Here is a 21,889-nt window from a genome sequence, read left to right on the forward strand (position 1 = left end):
GTAATGAATGATTAGATTACCATATATCTTTTTCTGCAAATTATGAATGAAGTGTAATAGCAATGCTCATTAGTACTCCTTCACAGGGGCGGCCTACCGGAGGATTCTCCTGTTCTCCCGTCGGCCAGTCCGGGCCTGACTGGAGGTATCGTTCTAACACCTTTATTAGATTGACCAGTCTCTAAATTCTAGAATTTAGCTTCTGTAGTCAGATATGCCCAAATATATGATGTTTCCTTAATGAGCTATGTCTATAATTATTCCGGCCCTTGTGGACAATTTTTGGCACGACACTCCTCCCAATTGTATCACACAGGAATAGCTCCTCTCTGTGGACACCATAAAATGTATATGAAGGGTTTCTCGTCATCTCATTGCTAATTCTTGTATCTGCATAGCTTGACATAGAGGTCAGGATTCTCAGCTATCCATTTGTTGTCCTTATTTCTAGATCCCAACTGCTCCTCCAAGTTACACTGGAAGACATCTTTGGTGAAATGCATATAGGTTCCAGAGTGACAGGGTTTCACCCTCTGGCCTTGTCTTTGTGAGGGAGGAATCAGTAGCAGGACACAGCCACAACATACCCAAGAGCTCTGGTAATCCTATCTAATAGGGTTTATCTGTACGGGAACAGCTGTGAACTCTTGAAATAACCACTAAAGAAGGATATTATCACCGTTAACGTGAAGTTGCTCCACACACCCAACAAGATTCACTTTTACAGAACAACAACAACCGATTTAAGATGGACAATACCTCTTATAAGTCAAGGAACTCTACTCCGGGGGCTTATTGTGCGCTCACCCTGTAAATCTAAATTCTAAATCCCAGCCTTCTTGGGTGATAGCAATCGGATTTCCATCGCTTATAGGTTTAGGACGTTCTTTTTGAACCACAACGAGGAATGGGAGTGATGTATAAAGAAAGGCTTTATTTCTGTATAAAAGATATATGTGTAAGACTGTACAGAACTCTGGCGCTTTATAGGGTCTCATCTTGAAATTATCACATTGCAGTATCTGTTTACCACATACGAAGAATAGTTTTCATAATTAGATTTCCGTGACTTACGGTACCTTCCATTCACTTGTATAGGAGATAGCTTGCAGTACCACTTTAGACCACTAGGCAATGTACAGGCATCACAGGCCCTTCAATCGGCTGATCAGATGGACCACCACAAACTGGTGGGTCACTCATTTTAATGTCCTGGATAACCCCTTTAAAATGCTAAATGTGTTATTGTCCACTGCTGAACACTATTTTTTATTATACTCCAGAGCTCTATTCATAATTCTGCTAGTTCAATTCTCCCAGCATTCCTTGATGTCTGAATGCCCGCTCAGACTTTGTTCTCTTAAGTTGCATTTTGGGAACTGATAGATAGTAAAAAAAAAAAAATGTAACTGTCCCCATACATTATGGAAGCTCAGTATAGATTATTGTGAGGGGGGTGTCAAGAAACTTGATGCTTTTTTTGTACCAACTACAGAATTGTGAATGCAGCTCGGGGCTTTAATGCAGAATTAGTTCAAGAAAAAACAATAGATGAGCATGTTAAACTGGCCACATTATGGAACAGAGGATGCAAAGTTGGAAGCCCCCCCCCCCCCCCCATAGTTTTTAATTTTGTAGTCTCATTGCAGAGTTTTTTAAGGTGTAAAGTTTAGGATATAATTTATAGGTATAAGGGGGTGTAACCAGAGATTTGTCAAGGTATGTACTTTCTCTTCTACATGACATTGACCAATAAGCAGTAAGCACCATGCAGGGTAAAAAAAGAGCATGCCCACAGGAGGTCAGAAGAACATGCTTTCTCCTGTGAGATGTTATGATAGCCCTGCTCTCTGCAGCTACTGTGTGTTGTACAGCATAGCTAAATGTGATTACAAACACCTATTGTAACTTGTATCACTGCATACAGTGTGGAGGGGAGAGGGATACAGCAGAGCTCTTGTTACTTTCATCTCAGGGCAGTCAGTGTGGGGCGACTGATAGCACTGTGAGAGGAGAGCTGCAGCTGTAGAGGTGTTTGTAATCACAGTCAGCTTAGTTATTTTTCTCCCACACACACTAACTGCTGTTAGATGTGTTTGTAATCACACTCTGCTCAATTCTATCCCTCCATCCTGCCACACACACACTGACTGCTGTTAGATGTGTTTGTAATCACACTCTGCTCAATTCTATCCCTCCATCCTGCCAAACACACACTGACTGCTGTTAGATGTGTTTGTAATCACACTCGACTCAATTCTATCCCCCCATCCTGCCACACACACTGACTGCTGTTAGATGTGTTTGTAATCACACTCCGCTCATTTCTCCCCCCCCCCATCCTGCCACACACACACAGACTGCTGTGAGATGTGTTTCTAATCACACTCAGCTCTGCTCTATACTACACAGCAGCTGCAGAAATCACGACTGACAGCAGAGCGGTCTGTCATTACATCTCACAACAGCAGGCATGTTCTTCTAACCTTCTTAGGGAGTATTCAATTTTGCTCCTGCTTACAATTACTATGTTCAACTATGACAACACCTGCAAGGAGTTTGTATGTTCTCCCCGTGTTTGTGTGGGTTTCTTCAAGTATTTCAGTTTCCTCCCACACATCAAAAACATACTGATAGGTAACTTAGATTGTGAGCCCCAATGGGGGACAGTGATGATAATGTCTGTAAAGTGCTGTGGAATATGATGGCGCTATACATAAGAAACTTATAATAAATAATTGATTGGTCAGTATTACGCATGGGTAAAAGTACATGACCCCTAGAGAAGAATCTCTGGTAACACCCCTTTGGATTTATCAGTAATTATAATCTAAACTCTGCAAAATATTATCTGTGCAATGGAGATGAGAAGTTAAAAAAAATGCAAAAAGAAGTTTTATTCAGCTCTGCAGACGCTATTCCATGATGTGGTCAGTTTCAGCATGGTCAACTGGTGAAAGGTCCTCTGCACATCTTTATATCCTGTCTAGCTGTGGGCTATAAACTGTTCTTGTCCGGCTAGTTGGCGAGGGATAGACTTCCGTCGAGTATATATCGACAGACCATTAATTTGTATTACGTTAAACTTATTTATTTCAGAGAAGAAGTAGTTTGCAAAATTTATCAGTAGGAATATCCGTAATAAAATGCATTTCCAACCTAAAAACATAAAGACCCAGTCAACATAAATTGTTGGGTAGCCAGCTTCCATCAAGTAGCCAAAAATTCTCTTCGGTGGTTTCTTGGTTGTATCTGTTCTTATTTGGGTAGGGGGGATTGAATGACCACCAATATAGGTGCCAGTATATGGGTCCGTGAACAAATCGGACTGCACTCAGATGACATCGGAGTACTGACTGATTTTCCTGGACTGTGATATAGGAGAAGGTGGAGAAACTTTTTATTTTTCATCCACGTACAAGAAAAACTGATGACAGTCAGATAAATATAACGGATCTGTTTTTCTTGTACGTGACAAAAACTGATGTCTGAATGAAGCCTTAGGCAGATTTTTCCGTTCAGAATTCTGGAGGAGATCGCGACCACCCCTGTAGGATTTGGAATGGCGCCTATATTGGTTGGGTTGTCACCCCGCTGTTCCAGATGCTGACATAACTAACAACTGAATAGAATTTTTAGGATTTTGATGGAACAATTAAAAAACGACCGTAATTTTATCATTTTAAGTGGAACCGCTCGTCAAAATTTTTTTGGTAAGAGTATATAATACATTTTTAGAGTTTTGGAATGTTATGAACAATGTAAATAATCTAATCCATTTTTACGAGCTGATTGGATAAGTAGGAGCCATGTCAATAAATTGTTTTTAATGCAAAATGCAAGAACGATATGGAATTTAAAAAAAAAAACTAAAGCTGATTAGGGAGTGGGGAATGCATGCAAGAGATGGGGACAAAAACTCATAGCAAAAATAAAAATGATGACTTCCTTGGAGGAGCATATTGGGGGCCAAGGGGATATTTTTATTTTTATTTTTTTACATGTCATCATCATATACGCTCTCATAATCTTCCCGCAGCCCATTATTATTTTTTTTTTTGCCATGGTTTCATCACATTAAAGTCACACATTACTTGTGATCATTCGATTCACACGTGGTCACTCATTCTCTCCGCGTTCCTATGAAGAATATAGTAGTGGATTGTATGACCGTTTTCTTTATCTTACATTGCTGGATATTTGTTTATGGCAAGAAATTAGTTTGCCAAGGGGCACAGAAAAATTGCGGTCGAGAGGCTGAAGTAAACCGTATCATGTGATAATGTAAAAAAAAAAAAAAATGTTGGGCGAAGGGAGGGTTAAATAGATCATTCTCTGCCTGGTACATTACATGGAAAGAAAGCAATGGACAAGGATAAGGCCCAAATATGGATTCACTTTCGATTGATCCTACATTATTAGAATAGATTTGCAAAAATTAAAATGAGATCTTTCGCTTTTTGACTGCAGGATTTAGTCAAAGATTACGATGTACATTAGATTAATGCCAGGATCTGTTATCATTTGTGTTTGTCTATAGGTGTTAGGCTTGCCATACATATTAGATGTCTGTCGGTGAACCGATGATTCGACTGATCGTTTGCACGGCAGCCAACTCACCCATACACATAAGTGCTCCTGTGTCCTCTGTGAGAAAGTCGCCACCAGACCTGTTTGGCAGTGGCTTATCTCTAGGAGAACAGAAGGATTGGCTGTCCGAAATCAGACATTCCCCCTTCTTAAAGTTGTGGCCCACTACTCGGACAACCCCTTCTCAATCCTAATATTCACCTCCGGTGTCAATGCCATTCCAGCAGTGTCGGCACTGACCTTCCCGGGGATTGTGTGACATTTTAATGTCACGCTATCACTGTGGCCAATCAGTAGCAGCTTCATTCTCCTTTTCTTGGACAAATGATGACATCCAGAGGAAGCAGGAACTGCAGCTGTTCTCTTGCCTCATCCGAATATCAATTACGGTACGTCCCTAGGAGAATGAAGCCACCGCTGATTGGACTCGGGGATCGCGTAACATAACAATGTCACATGAGCCCTGGGAAAGCCAGTGGAGGTGAGTGTAGGTGTTATTATTTTACTTGGGGAAGGGGAAACATAGAGATTGGGAAGAGATTGTCCAAGTGGTGGACAATACCTTTAACTTCTCTATCAATTGTTCAGGGCCCCCATACACATTATTAAAAAAACTCACAGGACACATGTACCGTTAACTGGCTGGGAACATATTGTCATAACAGCATGATCTCCCAAACAGCAATAATTAAGGATTAAACAAGAAGTAACTCAATGAATGAATAACCTATATAACGCACAAAAGAATGGAGTACTAACTTCCCTGTATGCAAATAAGATATCATTTTATTCATACACAAAATGTTCCCATTCCCCTGGTCAAAGCGGTATGTCAATACGAAATCTGACACTGAAGTTGGCCATAAATATTTTGCTACTGTTTGCCTTCTACAGTGTCTTTGTTGTACTTTCTATTGCTGACTGCAGAATGAGTTAACTGAGAATCTGTCAGTGAGGTCATTCTGACAGGAGAGTTTATAACTGTTATCTATCTTCTCAGCTGATCTGTGATCACAAAGGTCAACTTAATAATTAATTTGGTCATAAATCAGCTGAAAGGAGTTCAAAACGAAGGAAGATAAGAGTTATAAATTATCCTGTCATTGTGAGCTCACTGATCGATTCTCAGCTAACTCATTTCTGTACCTAGGAAGAAGAAAGTGTAACAAAAAGGCTATAGTGGGCAAACATTCAAACTTTTCATTAAACCAAATTGCAAAAAATAATTATTTTAGGCAAAACTACATGAATTTAAGGAAAAAAAGGCCCCTGAAGATATCCATAGTCTTTACGGTAAAGTCGTGGAGTCAGACAGTTTCAGCTTGTTCCACTACCAGTCTAATATGTATTTCCACCAATGGCCTTTCTCCCTCTTCCCATAAACCCAAGTAGACCTGTTTATGGGCAGATTAGGGAAGACGTTCTTCAGAACCTAACCCTATTTGAGACCCATAAAAGTGACTATGACACTAGTTATGCCTCATGCACAGGGCACCGGTAACACAAGTAGCCATCCAGTTTTCCATCACCCGTCTTTATAACTCGGGACAGAGCAATCTGCATATCTGCTGTGCCCCGAAAAAATATTTCTTAGACATAAAAACATAAATTGGCTATTATATAGCTGTACACATACTGACCGCACTGATGTGGTGCCTTAGAATGGATTGATAGCACGTACAATAATGGCCAACTATTAAGTAGCACTTAAACCTATCCAAAGATGACGACATTGCTTGCACTATAAATTCCCCGCTACTTGGTGCCATATTGCACGGTTACACTATATAACTTTCAACAAGAACAACCCAGATTTGGGGATCATCTAGCAATAATGTAGTTTGTGATGCCACCAAACCTATGAGATGCCATTTTTTCAAGGAATTTTGAAGTGGAGGCACCTTTTATATGTCACATCAAATATTATTACTACCACAAATAGAACTGAGGGAACGAAACACTGCAAAAATTTGAAAAAAAGTTACCCTAGACGTATACTACTAGATAGCCATACCGTAGGTTACTTGGATCTTTAGGCACATCGTGGACAATGCACGCTGTAAAGATTCTCTAGTACCGGGAGTGGGCGCTCATGTGGCCAGTTATGCGATATGCATGCGCCTAGTCATATTCCGACTAGACGTTTGGGAAATGTGGATGAAAACAGTCTAGTCGGAATGTGGCCAGTAGTATGCATTTTGCATACTTGCAGTCACATGACTGCCCACTCCTGGCGTCAGGGAATCTTGACCATTACCAATGCATGCGCTGTGAGGATTCACAGGTCTGCAGTCACATAGAGTGGCTGCAGATTTGTAGCTTAAGATTGGAGAACCCCTTTGAGCTTTTTCAGGTAGATAGTGGCCTATTTTAGTGTATGTGCCAGAAGATTTCAGGGTACCCATATACATATACTTGCTATAATGTAATGTCACTTGAACATGTCATTTAGTAGCTCTTAAAGAATTTTACTATACCCTGAACAAAACGTCACTGACCCTAGACAACATTGGACAATAAATTGACATAACATTGGCATAATATTGGGACGGTGACATAATTATGAACGAAATATAACTGTGCCAGAGTTTGTCATATGTAGTATTTTTTTATGCACAAAATTAAATAAACCATGGCAAAAAAGGCTGCTTAAAGAAGACCTGTCTCCGGGTGGGTCAAAAAGTGTCCAGCTTTTGCTCCTATTTTACTCTCGCTGCTCCCCTGAGCTTTAAGGTTAATTGGGGGAAGTTAATTGGGGGAGGTTAATTGGGGTTTAATCCACCATATGGTTCCAAAGATGAATAAAAATGAAAAAAGCATATACAGAATGGGAGGAATAGGGCTAAGCAACAGCACATGTGAAAAAGACTTGGGTATACTAATCGATCACAGACTGAGCATGAGTCAACAGTGTGATGCAGCAGCAAAAAAGGTAAATACAATTCTGGGATGTATTAACAGAAGCATACAGTCTAGATCACGTGAAGTCATTATGGCCCTCTACTCCTCTTTGGTCAGGCCTCATCTGGAATACTGTGTCCAGTTTTGGGCACCATATTTTGAAAAAGACATCAACAAACTGGAGTAAATTCAGAGAAGAGTGACCAGAATGGTGACTGGTCTGCAAATCATGAGGAAAGGTTGCAGGATTTAGCTTGCAAAAAAGGAGACTGAGAGGAGACTTAACAGCTGTCTACAAATTTCTCAAGGTCTGTCACATTGTAGAAGGATCATCCTTATTCTTATTTGCTCAAGGAAAGACTAGAAGAAATGGGATGAAACTGAATGGGAGGAGACACATTAGATATTAGGAAAAACTTTGACAGGGTGATTAATGATTGGAACAGGCTGCCACGAGAGGTGGTGAGTTCTCCTCCAATAGAAGTCTTCAAGCAGAGGCTGGACAGACATTTGTCTGGGATGATTTAGTGAATCCTGCTTTGAGCAGGGGGTTGGACACGAAGATCCATGAGGTCCCTTCCAATTCTACTATTCTATGACTCTATGTGGGCCTTTTTATTTGGTTTATTTTTATGGTTTTTATCAGGGTGGAGGTGCTCGCAGGATCCTCTCGGGCGTGTCTGTTCTGTATTATTACCCTGTGAGCTCCACCCCCTAGGTGAAGACCATACACTGTGGCACTGAATAAAAAGGCCTATATTTCTGGAGCCGTACAGTGGATTTGAGAAAAACAAACAGTGGAAAAATCAGGGTTCGCAATGGGAATAAAATAGGAGCAAAAACTGGTCACTTATGACCTCATGACGACAGGTCATCAATACACAACAGACCTCATTACTAAACTAATATCTAAGAGAAATCTGGCTTGTTGTCCTTAATAACCAAGCAGGCTCCAGCCTTCACTTTTTCAGAATCACGCAAGACATGATCGCTAAATTCCGATTGGTTGTTCTGGCCAACAAGTCCTGTTCTCCTGGTTTGTTAAATGAGGCCTATTTATTCAAATCAAGTCCATCAATACACACATGCTTCAAATAGAAATGTCATAATCGGAAACGCACCCAAATTTTCATGGATCAGTCCCATGGATGGGACCTTCAAGGGGCAGAATTTAGGCTTAAATGCATTCAAAAAGGAATTTCCGTTTAGTACAGGGAGAGACTCAAATACTGTAGTCCCATATATAGGACCTCAAGAGACATGGTTTATGCTTATTTGCATTAAAAGGGACAGTTCTGTTTGGTACGGGGTGGGAGATGTCAATGTATTTGGCTTGGATTGGAAAAAGAATGAATTGGATTAAATTATTCTGTTAAAAATTATACCTTGATGTAAGCATAGGATGAAAATTGTATGTACATAATTATGTATAATTTACATATGTACTTGTATGGAAAGGTATGTAAGCCTCAATGGCTAATGGTGATGCCTCATTGTGTGATCCGCCATGGTTTCCTGGAATGTAATTATGGCTGAACAGTGGAACGTCGCTCCATGTCCCATCAACAGTGACTATATAAGTACATTCCCCCGAAAAATGCATGATCGCAGTACTAGAAATCTATCCATGTTCCTTCCCTACTAAATTCTGACTATTAACACTGGCTACAAGGGTAACTCCGTTTTTGTACATAAAGCGCTTTGATTTTCGGTTGTTAATATCTCATTTAATATTTGTTTTATGTGAGCGCTGTATGTATTTGTACTTTTTATTTTGCAATGTTTTGTATGGTTATTAGCATGTACCTGTGCTGACATGGACAGTTCTCTTTCTACTACGCAAATCTTAGTATGGACAGTATCTCAACTGGATGATGGAAGCCGTTTACAGCACCCAACACCCACTAGACTTCCGTTTAGGGGGCTGTATCTCTGGAATTAAAGTGTAAGGTTTGTTTCTTTGGGTTTTGCCTTGTGCTAATTTTAAAGGGTTTTTTTTTTTTCATTATGTTAAATCTGTAAAGTTTCAAAGTGCATGTAAAATCAACCAACGTTGTAGTTTACTTGTTTTTAAAGATCCTGTCTGTTCTCAAGAATGGAGAGGTTTTTAATTGTATTGATTAAGTTGGCCGGCCACTGCTGCAGTCTGTGAGCGGCGGACAGAGGTCTCTTAGTGAAAAAGAGCAGGACTTACAAGCTCGTTTTCTATAGAGCATGTAAGCGCTGGTCTGAAGATGATCAGATCACCAGCTTAAGCGCCACTGCGCCCCTCCAGTGTTGCACAGGAAAACACACTGACAATATGCAACAAAAAGACTAAAAAAGCATATACCCTACTGCAAGTAAACTAAATAGTAATAGTACATGTACAGTAAATAACATAGGGTACTTAGCGCTATTTTGATCAAAAAGGCATAAAAGTCATCCCACCGCGACAAGGTGTACCCATCCTGTCTCTGGTATTAAAACCTTACCGTGTGTCAAACGACCTCAATGTGAAGAAGGGCAGAGCAGGACGGGGTCCGACCGAGACACCCATCCATGGGAAGCTATGTAGATGAAATACTTAACTCATAAAGGGGGGCCATGCCACTGTTTGTGCAAAGGACAAGACGTTACAGCAGAGAGAACACAGTGTAAGCCAGTGGCGTGGCCATGCCACCAGTCTGAAGGAAGCCGGGAGGCAAGGGCGCAATGTACTACTGAAGAAAGTTCATGAGACAGAGTTCTAAGATCATTTTCAGAGTGAGAGTGCCACTTATGTCAATAGGATGTGTCTGGTATTGCAAGGTCAGAGATGAGAAGCAATATTTCCAAGTAAGGACACTAGTTGTTCTGGACAAAAAACAGCTCTTGCAAGAATAGGTTACGAGGGCTATTCAGATTAGACATCCCCATCTGACCGTCACACTGATAACCATTGAATCCCCTGCTATCATGCTACATCACTACAATGGTCATCACATAGCAGCACAATATAAATTCTAAAGTCACCATTCCAGCTGCGGTAGTAGTTGTCACCATGGCTTTCTCATACCAGTTCTCGTGGCTCGTTATGAAGTGGCACATAATAATCCTAATGTTTTTGCAACTATTTAGCATACATACCACCGGTGGAAATCACATGATCTACACATTTAGGGTGCATGTTTACAGTCACTGTATATGACTGCAAACTTGTGAATCCTCAGAGCGCAATTTGCATACATGTGGTCACATACCGACTAGACGTGTGCAGCCTCGCTCAATACAAGTGAATTGAGTGAGGTTGGATACGACTAGTCTGAATGTGGCTGGAAGTATGCAAATCACATAATTGTGGTCATACGATCACCGACCCTCTCTGCACTGGAGAATCCTCTATACTGATGGCAGACTTGAGCCTCAAGGCTGGACAACACCTTTAACTCACCTAACAGTGGCATATACGTCATCCACAGTCTATTATTTGTGTAAAAATAGCTTTTTATGACGTATGTGTTAAACAAATTCCATTATAGTCTATGGATGATAGATGCCAGTATGAGACGGCAAAGGCATCTGACACCCATGGGTTCATCATTCATGAGACGCTCTCTATTGTAAAGTTGATGACGTACCTCATTTCATGGATGCCCTTGACAGATACCATCCGTCACTCATTTACATGTAAAGTAAAAAATAATTTTTATATATACACATTTCACATATACTTTTTCTTTGCTGGACTCAACCTACAGACATGACAGAGGCCATGGAACAATTCTGACGTTCGTCTACCTATGCGTAAATTTAATATACACATATGGAGCTTTCCCGATTATACCCTCTAAAAATAGTGATGTGATCATTAACCAGTCAAACCTAATGATTAGGAACCTATGAAAGACTGGTGACAACCTCTGTGGGAGCTGTAATGTATAACTTGGCCTTTGTGATCTTAGGCATTGGGTTTACAAAGTTTCCAGGCCTTTAAAAGGTTTTCCAGTGAATACAAATAATTTTTTTTAAAGTTCTGAATAATTTAAAGGGAACCTGTTGCCATGTTTTTGCTACCCCATCTGAGAGCAGCATAATGTAGAGGCGGAAACCCCGATTGCATTGATGTATCACTTACTGGGCTGCTTGCTGTAGTTTTGATAAAATCACTCGTATCTGCAGCAGATCTAGCAGTTCTTTGAATGCTGAGCTCTGTATTACTCCGCCCACACCACTGATTGGCAGCTTTCTGTGTACGCTGTGCATAGGCAGAAAGCTGCCAATCCGTATTGGGGGCGGAGTTAGACAGCTCATGAATATGGAGACTACATGGCACAAGACAACTACTGATAATCTCCTGCTGATAAAACAGTGATTTTACCAAAACTACAGCAAGTAGCCCAGTAAGTAACACATCGCTGGAATCGGGGTGTATTATGCCGGTGGGAAATCCTGGTGACAGATACCCTTTCAATGAGTGTGTTCACTGTCATGGTTTCTGTGTACAGGAGGGCAATAATGACATCGAGCTTCCATGGTTACTTATGTAGGTTTAGATACACCCTACAATTGCCTTTTCGAAAGCTAATCTGCATTAGATACCCTTTATAACAAAGGTCTGAGAAACAAAAGTGTTGTGATACTGAAGAGGGTGATGAGTCCCATGTGCGGCAGTCATGTTCCAATGCTCCTATGTAATAATGGCAGTGTCGTATGTAATGAATGGCAATGTAGGCAGATGTCACACATAAGACATAGCACCCGTTTGTTGCCAATCTGTGGCATGCTGTTGTTTTATATAAGTAGGCAAATTGATCTCTTTATTTTTGCATTCATAAAAAATGATTTATGATAGAGATATATTTATTACCTGCATAATTGGGTGTTTTCTATTGTTTTCTTTTGCTGCTGATTTGTTAACTTACTGATATTCCTTCAAAGGGGCTGTCCAGGATTAAAATAAAAATTATCCTGCTTTTGAAAACAGCACAACTCTTGTCCCATTTTAAATTTATATGAATTGCAATACCAGTGATGACCTATAGGCAACGGAGGCGCTGTTTTAAAATAAAAAAGGTACTGTTTTTCTAATCATGGACAGCCCCTTTTAAGTCTGATTGAACCTGCAGACAATCATAGATATTTCTGTAATACTTTCTGATTAGCCTTTAACTAGCAAAGGAAACACGAAAAGGTTGTATAGTATGGGAAATGTTTTATTTTTAATATGCTGTTAACAAACAAAAAAAAATAAAGATTTTACCATGAATCTGTTTTGTGATTCTCTTTGTATTGCGTCGCCATGTCTGTGTCATACGTAATTACATACTGAAATCTTGCTCCGAAGAACGGACCCGTTACATCATTAATGCATTTACACATGAACTCTTGGGATACATTTTAAGCAAATTGTATACTGCATGTGTGCACTCAGCCTATGGTGGACAGACGACTAGTGAGCCATCCTGACTGTGGCCACTGTGAGGCGCTAACCCCTGGGCAATGACTACAAATGTCGTGTGTACATAGCCTAAAGGCCGACAGCCGGACAATGCTGCCGCCAATCGTCCAGCCCACAGCCATCTCAGCCAACTCTCCCATACACAAGAGCGCTCGTTTGACAGGGCGCTACTACTTTGTTCTCTGAGAAAGCCGCAGACAGAAATCTCTGCTGGCGGGAGAACAAAGTGATCGTCAGTCCGAAATCAGACATGACTGATCAACATCTCCCCTGTCGATCAGTTAGCCGGTGCTCAGAGTGTTGGCAGAACCCATCGATATCAGAGGGTGCGGTCGACATTTATCTAATTTGTATGGAGAACTTGAAAGGAATCTGTCAGTAGGATCAGCCATACTAAACCGTAGGTCATAGAAAGTTGAAAAAAAGTGATACCTTGATATCTGCAATCCGCTGTCTAATTCCAGAGAGATCCAAGTTTTTCTTAATATGTAAATGAGCTGTTAAGATCTATGGGCTGGACATAGATCTCCCTGAAAATCTGCCTCCAGAACTTATTGTAAAGGAAAGAGGGCATTACCAGTGTGAGACATGTAAATCAGGAGAGCAGACTGTCAGTCATTACATGTCACTGGTAATGTCACCTTTTAACGTATAATAATCTCTGGAGGCAGATTCTCAGGGAGATCTATGTCCAGCCCATAGATCTTAACAGCTCATTTATATATTAAAAAAACATGGATTTCTCTGGAATAAAATATCAGATGACAGATATCAAGGCATAATTTTATTCAGCGTCCTATGACCTACATGTCCATATAGACGACTTTGGAGGGTTGATTCTACTGGCAAATGCCCTTTAAGTCACATGTTTCAGTAACTCTTCTATTCCTTTACCTTATGACATCAGGTTTCTCTGAAAAACAAGCAACTTTAAAATTAACCAGCAGATAATATTTTAACATCATTGGATTAATGGATTATCGGACATTTGAGATTAACAGCCGCACATGAAAAAATAAGGAAAAGAAAAAAGGCAATACATTTCTTTCAGGTGCACAAATCCTCAGTACAGACATGTGACCCAAAAATAGTGCAGAGGCCAAAATAGCAGAATTCTAGAAAACTCGGATCAAAGTGCAGCTGATGGAGCCTGACATATCTGTTTTAGTAAATTATTAAAAAGTATTGCCCATGGATTAACAATTTTGTGGCCTCTTTTCTTATACCTCTGCATTCCTCAGTTATTCCTACTGGAAATACATGAATATAGACTGATAAATGGGTGTTACTCTTTCACTTATCAATTGTGTGTGTCCCTACACATCTATTCAAATAAGGAATATATTCTTGGACTTTGAGTGCGCTGCTAGACGAATTCAATAACCACACAAGGTTAAAAAAGTTAACCCTTTAATCCCTACGCGTTTCGAAGCATAACGCTTCTTCTTCAGGGGTAGATACATGTATCTACCCCTGAAGAAGAAGAAGCGTTATGCTTCGAAACGCGTAGGGATTAAAGGGTTAACTTTTTTAACCTTGTGTGGTTATTGAATTCGTCTAGCAGCGCACTCAAAGTCCAAGAATATATTCCTTATTTGAATTTTGGTACGGTTCCGTTGTGGACCGCTGGACGTGCAGCAGGCTGACTCACTATTTAAGCTTTATTTTATCTTTGAGAAGGTGAGTTTAACACAGTCAGTAATTGAATATTTTACCCGGATAAGACCCTATTGCGCTTTTGTTTCAACCTTCTAGTGAAAATAAACCTACACATCTATTGGGCCACTCCGACCCCGTCCAGTCACTCCAATCAGGAAGAATGGAGAGTGACTGGACGCTGTCAGCGTGGCCCAATCAGGAGGAATGGAGAGTGACTGGACGATGTCACTGTGGCCCAATCAGGAGGAATGGAGAGTGATTGGATGCTGTCCATGTGGCCCAATCAGGAGGAATGGAGAGTGACTGGACATGGTCAGTGTGGCCCAATCAGGAGGAATGAAGAGTGATTGGATGCAGTCCATGTGGCCCAATCAGAAGGAATGGAGAGTGATTGGACGCTGTCAGTGTGGCCCAATCAGGAGGAATGGAGAGTGACTGGACGATGTCACTGTGGCCCAATCAGAAGGCATGGAGAGTGACTGGACATGGTCAGTGTGGCCCAATCAGGAGGAATGGAGAGTGACTGGACGCTGTCAGTGTGGCCCAATCAGGAGGAATGGAGAGTGACTGGACATGGTCAGTGTGGCCCAATCAGGAGGAATGGAGAGTGACTGGACATGGTCAGTGTGGCCCAATCAGGAGGAATGGAGAGTGACTGGACATGGTCAGTGTGGCCCAATCAGAAGGCATGGAGAGTGACTGGACATGGTCAGTGTGGCCCAATCAGGAGGAATGGAGAGTGACTGGACGCTGTCAGTGTGGCCCAATCAGGAGGAATGGAGAGTGACTGGACATGGTCAGTGTGGCCCAATCAGGAGGAATGGAGAGTGACTGGACATGGTCAGTGTGGCCCAATCAGGAGGAATGGAGAGTGACTGGACATGGTCAGTGTGGCCCAATCAGGAGGAATGGAGAGTGACTGGACATGGTCAGTGTGGCCCAATCAGGAGGAATGGAGAGTGATTGGACGCTGTCAGTGTGGCCCAATCAGGAGGAATGGAGAGTGACTGGACGATGTCACTGTGGCCCAATCAGGAGGAATGGAGAGTGACTGGATGCTGTCACTGTGGCCCAATCAGGAGGAATGGAGAGTGACTGGACATGGTCAGTGTGGCCCAATCAGGAGGAATGGAGAGTGACTGGACGCTGTCAGTGTGGCCCAATCAGGAGGAATGGAGAGTGACTGGACATGGTCAGTGTGGCCCAATCAGGAGGAATGGAGAGTGATTGGACGCTGTCAGTGTGGCCCAATCAGGAGGAATGGAGAGTGACTGGACGATGTCACTGTGGCCCAATCAGGAGGAATGGAGAGTGACTGGACGATGTCACTGTGGCCCAATCAGGAGGAATGGAGAGTGATTGGATGCTGTCCATGTGGCCCAATCAGGAGGAATGGAGAGTGACTGGACACTGTCAGTGTGGCCCAATCAGAAGGAATGGAGAGTGATTGGATGCTGTCAGTGTGGCCCAATCAGGAGGAATGGAGAGTGACTGGACGATGTCACTGTGGCCCAATCAGAAGGCATGGAGAGTGATTGGACGCTGTCAGTGTGGCCCAATCAGGAAGAATGGAGAGTGATTGGACGCTGTCACTGTGGCCCAATCAGGAGGAATGGAGAGTGATTGGATGCTGTCACTGTGGCCCAATCAGGAGGAATGGATAGTGACTGGATGCTGTCTATGTGGCCCAATCAGGAGGAATGGAGAGTGACTGGACGATGTCACTGTGGCCCAATCAGAAGGCATGGAGAGTGATTGGACGCTGTCAGTGTGGCCCAATCAGGAAGAATGGAGAGTGATTGGACGCTGTCACTGTGGCCCAATCAGGAGGAATGGAGAGTGATTGGACGCTGTCACTGTGGCCCAATCAGGAGGAATGGAGAGTGACTGGACGCTGTCAGTGTGGCCCAATCAGGAGGAATGGAGAGTGACTGGACGCTGTCAGTGTGGCCCAATCAGGAGGAATGGAAATGGATAGTGACTGGACACGGCCAGAGTGGCCCAATCAGGAGGAATGGATAGCGATTGGACGCTGTCAGTGTGGCCCAATCAGGAGGAATGGAGAGCGATTGGACGCTGTCAGTGTGGCCTAATCTGGAGGAATGGAGAGTGATTGGACGCTGTCAGTGTGGCCCAATCAGGAGGAATGGAGAGTGATTGGACGCTGTCAGTGTGGCCCAATCAGGAGGAATGGATAGTGACTGGACACGGACAGAGTGGTCCAATCAGGAGGAATGTTCGCATCTATCAGTTTCTTCATACATTTCCCAGAGGATGAACATCACAATGCAAAGAAGATGCTTGAAAGCCATTGCCATAATCATGTGGCAGCTTATATCCCTGTGGGGGCAAAAAATAAATCAGGAAATTGATCATTGTGCCACCGACACATTAGATAGTCGGCCGATCTGGCTGACATCAGCGGGTTGGGCTTTTATCTAATGTGTATGGGGCCATAATAGCTGATGATATAAGGAGATGATTGGTGGAGTCATCACACTTCCCTTTCCCCGTGAGACATATTAAAAAATTATCAACTGGTATACTGGCTGAGCATCTAATGAATATGGGGCCTCCTGAACTGTCGCAGACATATGATGTTGAAGGAAACTTGGATTGAGTATGTTGAATTTCAACCAATCCATTTGTTTTCCCAGGAGATAGGAGCCTCTATCCTCTGCACCCACTGAATGTTCTAAAATATATTACATGCTTTAAGCTAAAAAACAATTGTGGTTATAATTTCTTTTTACCATAAATCAATTGTAGATGAGAAAATAAGAAACTTTGTGCTATATCGTATCGGAGAAGCTTCTTTCCGTTCCTGGTCTTGACTTTCATTCTCAATTTACGGCTAAAATCTGTCTTTAGTGAAAACAAACTTTCCCGTTACTGAGATAGGAGATGGCAGTTGGTTCTCATAAAGTTCTATGGAGAACGGTAACTGTTGTTTCAGAACTTCCCGCAGAATATCTGTATCGGCCTCTAGCTCTTCCTTCCGCCATAGAATTTTAAAAGCACCAATTGCCATCTCCTATTTCGGTAATAGAAAAAATATGGCTTCAAGGAATACAGATTATATAGATTTAACCAATGAATTGAGTGAGAAAGATCAGTCCAGGATGATAAAGAAGCAGGTTTCTCTGATAAGATATATTACATAGTTGCTTATTTTCAATGTGTACTATTGATTTGTAAAAAATAAATAAAAACAAGATTTTCTGAGATTCCAGATTATGTCCTGGACTCCGAAAAATACCAAATAATTAGATACCAGATAAATTTGAAGTGAAAAATTTCTCTTTTACGCCCAGGGTACTTATATCATTGCGTTCTGAAGAGTTGGCGACTCCACGTGAAAGGAGACTTTGGCATCATCTGATGTCGAGCCCGAGTCCTCCAGATCGTCCAGTTCTTTTTCCACTGCACGAGACACAAAGAACAAACCAGGTCACGTTTATGTGTTTAGACTTGTGATTACTCTCTAATTATAAAAATAGTTAAAATGCTTTTTATTGAAGCCGGAGCTCGGAGAACAGAATAAACAGGACATCCTGTACCGGAGGCACAATTGACAAAACCTCCTGGTACACCCTGCGGCCAGCCGCGGTATCTTGCTGAGTCGGTGTACACATTGAAATAATGACCATGTCATGGCTGAATTCTATCAATTGACAACAAACTAAACAGTTTGGTAAATGGTGTGGAAGAGGCAGACAATGCAGGAGCCTTCTAAACATGATACTTTAAACAAGGTCAACAATGGAGATCCATTTGTGCCCGGCGCAATATAAATGGTAGCTAAGCGTCCTTTCAGCAATTCAATGCTTTGCTTTGGCAACACATATCATAATTACACATCTCAAACAACGGATTCCTGCTCACGCACAAAATAAGTCGGTGAATGCGGTGGTTACCATGATGGGATAGAATAACAGGCTCAGATAAACTCTATTAGAACATTAAATAGCTTTTCATAAGGTACGAAAATAAGTAGTGCACACCACCATCAGATTTAAAGAGTAAGAATTATTTTTTTTTTTCCATAAATTAATAGTACATATGAAAATAAGAATCTTTGTAATATATCTTACTAGAGAAATCTGCTTCGTTCTCCTCCTGCAATGATCGTTCATTCTCAAAATGCTCAATTCACAGGTAAAATCCGTCTTCAGTGAATACAGAGTTTTCCATTATGGAGATAGGTGACAGTTGGTGCTCATAAAGTTCTACGGAGAGGTCTGTGTCAGCCTCTAGCTCCTCCCTCCTCCATAGAATTTTAAAAGCACCAACTGCCATATCCTATCTGCGCAATATGAAGGTTCGTTTTCACTGACTACAGATTTTATCGATAAACTGAGTGTGAATAATCAGTCCAGGCGGAGAAAGAAGTAGATTCATCTTCAAGTGTACTATTGATTTATGATATACCAAGTAACACAATGGTTACTCTATTAATTCAGCTTTCTGGAAGTCAAAGCCCAAAATAACCAGCAGCGTAAAGGTGCAATCATGCAGAACACATCCACTGTGAATCCTCCGGAGTGATTAATCTTCAGCAGCAAAGGTTGCAGATTTTGATGCAGAAAGCGGCTGATTTACTGCAGATTTTATCCTTTGCATTGTAAAAGGCAAAAATCCACAGTGAAAATTCCACAACATAAATTAACAAGTTGAGGATAACAAATCCGGAGTTCCAGTCAATTTCTGCTAAGGGTTTCCTTTACAGGGTATGGGGGAGATCATGTAAAATCGTATCCACAATGTTGGTACTGTAATAAGCCGCTATCCAAGTACTGTTTTTTTTCTCTACAGAAGTCCCTTTATTAACTAATTAACAGGAAATCTATCACAAGGTTTATGCTTCCCAATCTGAAGGAACTATAAAATAGGGACAGAAACTCAAATTCCAGAGCTAAGAGAACACTGGGCTTCTTAATGTAGTTTTGATAGCAAGCTGTTTTTATCTGCTGCAGCTCTGCTAGTCTTCTCAATGATGAGCTCTGTATAGCCACATTGATTCAACGCTTTCTAGGTACATTGTGTATAGGCAGAAATCTGCCAATCATTGATCTGATTCAGCGATAGCCAGAGCCCATGAAGATGGAGATCAATATAGCAAGAGCTCATCACTGAGAAGACTAGCACAGCTGCAGAAGATAAAACGTTGTTTTAGCAAAACTACAGCAAGGATCCCAATAAATGACAGAGCGCTGGAATCAGGATCATTGCACCTACTTTCTGCTTTCGTCAGATGGGAAAGAAGAAACCTGATGGCAAATTCTCTTTCAAATAAGAAATCTCATAGTTACTATTTTTTGTTCTAGATTATAAAACATTATTATAAACAGCACCATCAAATACCTCAAAAATGTGCACGCTTCTCCAGCTGACAATCAAATGGCTCCTTAGGATAGATGAAAAAAAGGAGAAACAGCACAAAAAAAACTACAAAAAATGGACTTTATTGCCCAGTGAAGTGGCGACGTTTCAGATCGGAGCTTGAGAAAGGATCTCTGATCCAAAACGTCGCCACATCACTGGGCAATAAAGTCCATTTTTTGAAGTTTTTTTAGTGCTGTTTCTCCTTTTTTCAACTATTTTTTGTTCTAGAGATCATGGCACAAATTAAATTGAAAAGCAAAAAAAAAAATGATAAAGACCATTTAGAAAGGAGACCCCCCCCACCTTAGTGAAGCGTTAGTCCACATTATACATAAAATATGGGGCATGAGAAGGGAAGAATGCAGGATCATCACCCGGCCAGTGTCAGTCTGACAGAACATTCTCAGCTGTCGCTGTCATTACTCTCCTAGTGTCTCAAACATATTTAGGAAAAGATGATATCTTGTATAGAATCCTATCAATCTGTCATATTAATCAACACCTGGAACCGCCCGGAAGTGCACTCAGTGTAGCAATCTTAAATTGCAGCGAATATAAGAGTTTATTTGGCCATATGGTGCATTTTTTTAGTTTACGTCTGCTTAATAATAATAATAAAAAAAAATGTATTTATATAGCACCAACATATTTAACATTGACGAGGGGGACCAGATTCTTAGGAAAATTTAAAAAGAGGGAACAAGGAAGAGTTAGATTAGTGAAATGCGGTGGTAGGTCTGTCTAAAGAGATGTGTTTTTAAAGCACGCTGTAAAAAAAAAAAAATGGGGGTTAGGTTTTAATCAGATCGTCCGGGGTAGTGCATTCCAGAAAACTGGCGCAGCTCGAGAGAAATCTTGCACGTCGAATTGGAAGGTTTGGATAATGGATGATGTTAGTCTTAGATCAGTTGCAGAATGGACAGAATGGGTAGGGTGTTAGACAGAGATGAGGGAGAAGATGTATGGTGGTGCAAAACTGGAGAGATTTGTGGGAGAGACTCATAAGTTTATCCTGAGCTCTGTAGTGGATGGGCAAACAGTGCAATGACTGGCACAAGGTGGAGGCATTGGTGTAGCAGCTGGACATAAATACGACCCTGGCTGCTGCATTCAGGACAGATTGGAGGGGAGAAAGTTTGGTTAGAGGGAGACCGATCAGTAGAGAGTTGCAGTAATCCAGACGAGAATGAATAAGAGTGACAGAGTTTTAGCAGTTTCAAAGGTGAGAGGTCAGATTCTGGAGAGGTTTTTAAGATGCAAGTAACATGATAAAGGAGCTCCAGCTGTAAATGAAAGTCGACAGCCAGATATAAAGGGACTATCAGAGCTTGAAGATTGCATTGGTCTGGATAGACACATCAATTTCATTGGTGCAGTATGTATTGCGGTTCCAGTGCATCTAACATCTAATCCAGGGTGCTGCCAACATTAACATCCCCCCATGATCATCATCATCTTCCTCATTGAAGATCCATAATATAGGTAGGGACTACCTAAACCGGACCACCCCTTTAAAACAATAATTCTGACGAAAAGGATATAGCATATACAAAATAAAATTTAGCAATTGCAAAAGTTTTGGTTGCACAGGAGTTCGGCATATGGGTCATGAGCCATTAGATGATCTACATGATTAAATAACCAGTAGGCATGATAGCAGCCCGGGGGGTATTTCTATAAAGAATGATGAGTACATTTCTGCCTTTTCTATTTGCAGCATGCTACTATTATTAGTCTTGTGCTCACAGACAATCCCTTTAAGACCAAAATATTTCCTTTATTAAGGCATGAACTAAAAATACACATACCATACAACTACTTTGCTTTTCCATTTAAAAGCCATAACTTAGGCAGAACGAGTCTAAAGAAAACCAAAAGAGTTGTCGTAAATCAATAGATGATTAAACTCGTATTAATAACACGATGCATTAATCA

At 41.3% G+C, this 21,889-nt stretch overlaps 2 protein-coding genes across 4 annotated transcripts in view; one reads left to right on the top strand and one right to left on the bottom strand.

The window, feature by feature from the left end:
• GPRC5B (G protein-coupled receptor class C group 5 member B) overlaps positions 1-21,889 on the top strand; it is a 90,127-nt gene that overhangs the window by 59,135 nt on the left and 9,103 nt on the right. Inside the window, exon 4 of one of the 2 annotated variants that reach the window (XM_073542964.1) lies at positions 452-12,718. The exons of the other annotated variant lie outside the window; for it this stretch is intronic. Coding sequence (XP_073399065.1) covers positions 452-496 — 45 coding nt within the window. The 3' untranslated portion in view covers positions 497-12,718. Of the gene's footprint in view, positions 1-451; positions 12,719-21,889 lie in introns of those variants that run through there. 2 annotated transcript variants of the gene reach the window in all.
• The window catches only part of IQCK (IQ motif containing K), a 100,961-nt gene continuing 92,699 nt past the window's right edge, over positions 13,628-21,889 (bottom strand). The window contains exons 9-10 of one of the 2 annotated variants that reach the window (XR_012219895.1): positions 14,677-17,992; positions 13,628-14,226 (exon numbers count right to left, since the gene is read on the bottom strand). Coding sequence is in view for 1 of the 2 variants with exons in the window: in XM_073542965.1 (XP_073399066.1) it covers positions 17,889-17,992 (104 nt within the window). In the remaining variant the exon portion in view is untranslated. Of the gene's footprint in view, positions 14,227-14,411; positions 17,993-21,889 lie in introns of those variants that run through there. The other variant, XM_073542965.1, reaches the window with a different exon arrangement.

Source organism: Dendrobates tinctorius, unplaced genomic scaffold, assembly GCF_039654945.1.
Source record: "Dendrobates tinctorius isolate UK_male_01 unplaced genomic scaffold, ASM3965494v1 ptg000129l, whole genome shotgun sequence".
Lineage (NCBI taxonomy): Eukaryota > Metazoa > Chordata > Amphibia > Anura > Dendrobatidae > Dendrobates > Dendrobates tinctorius.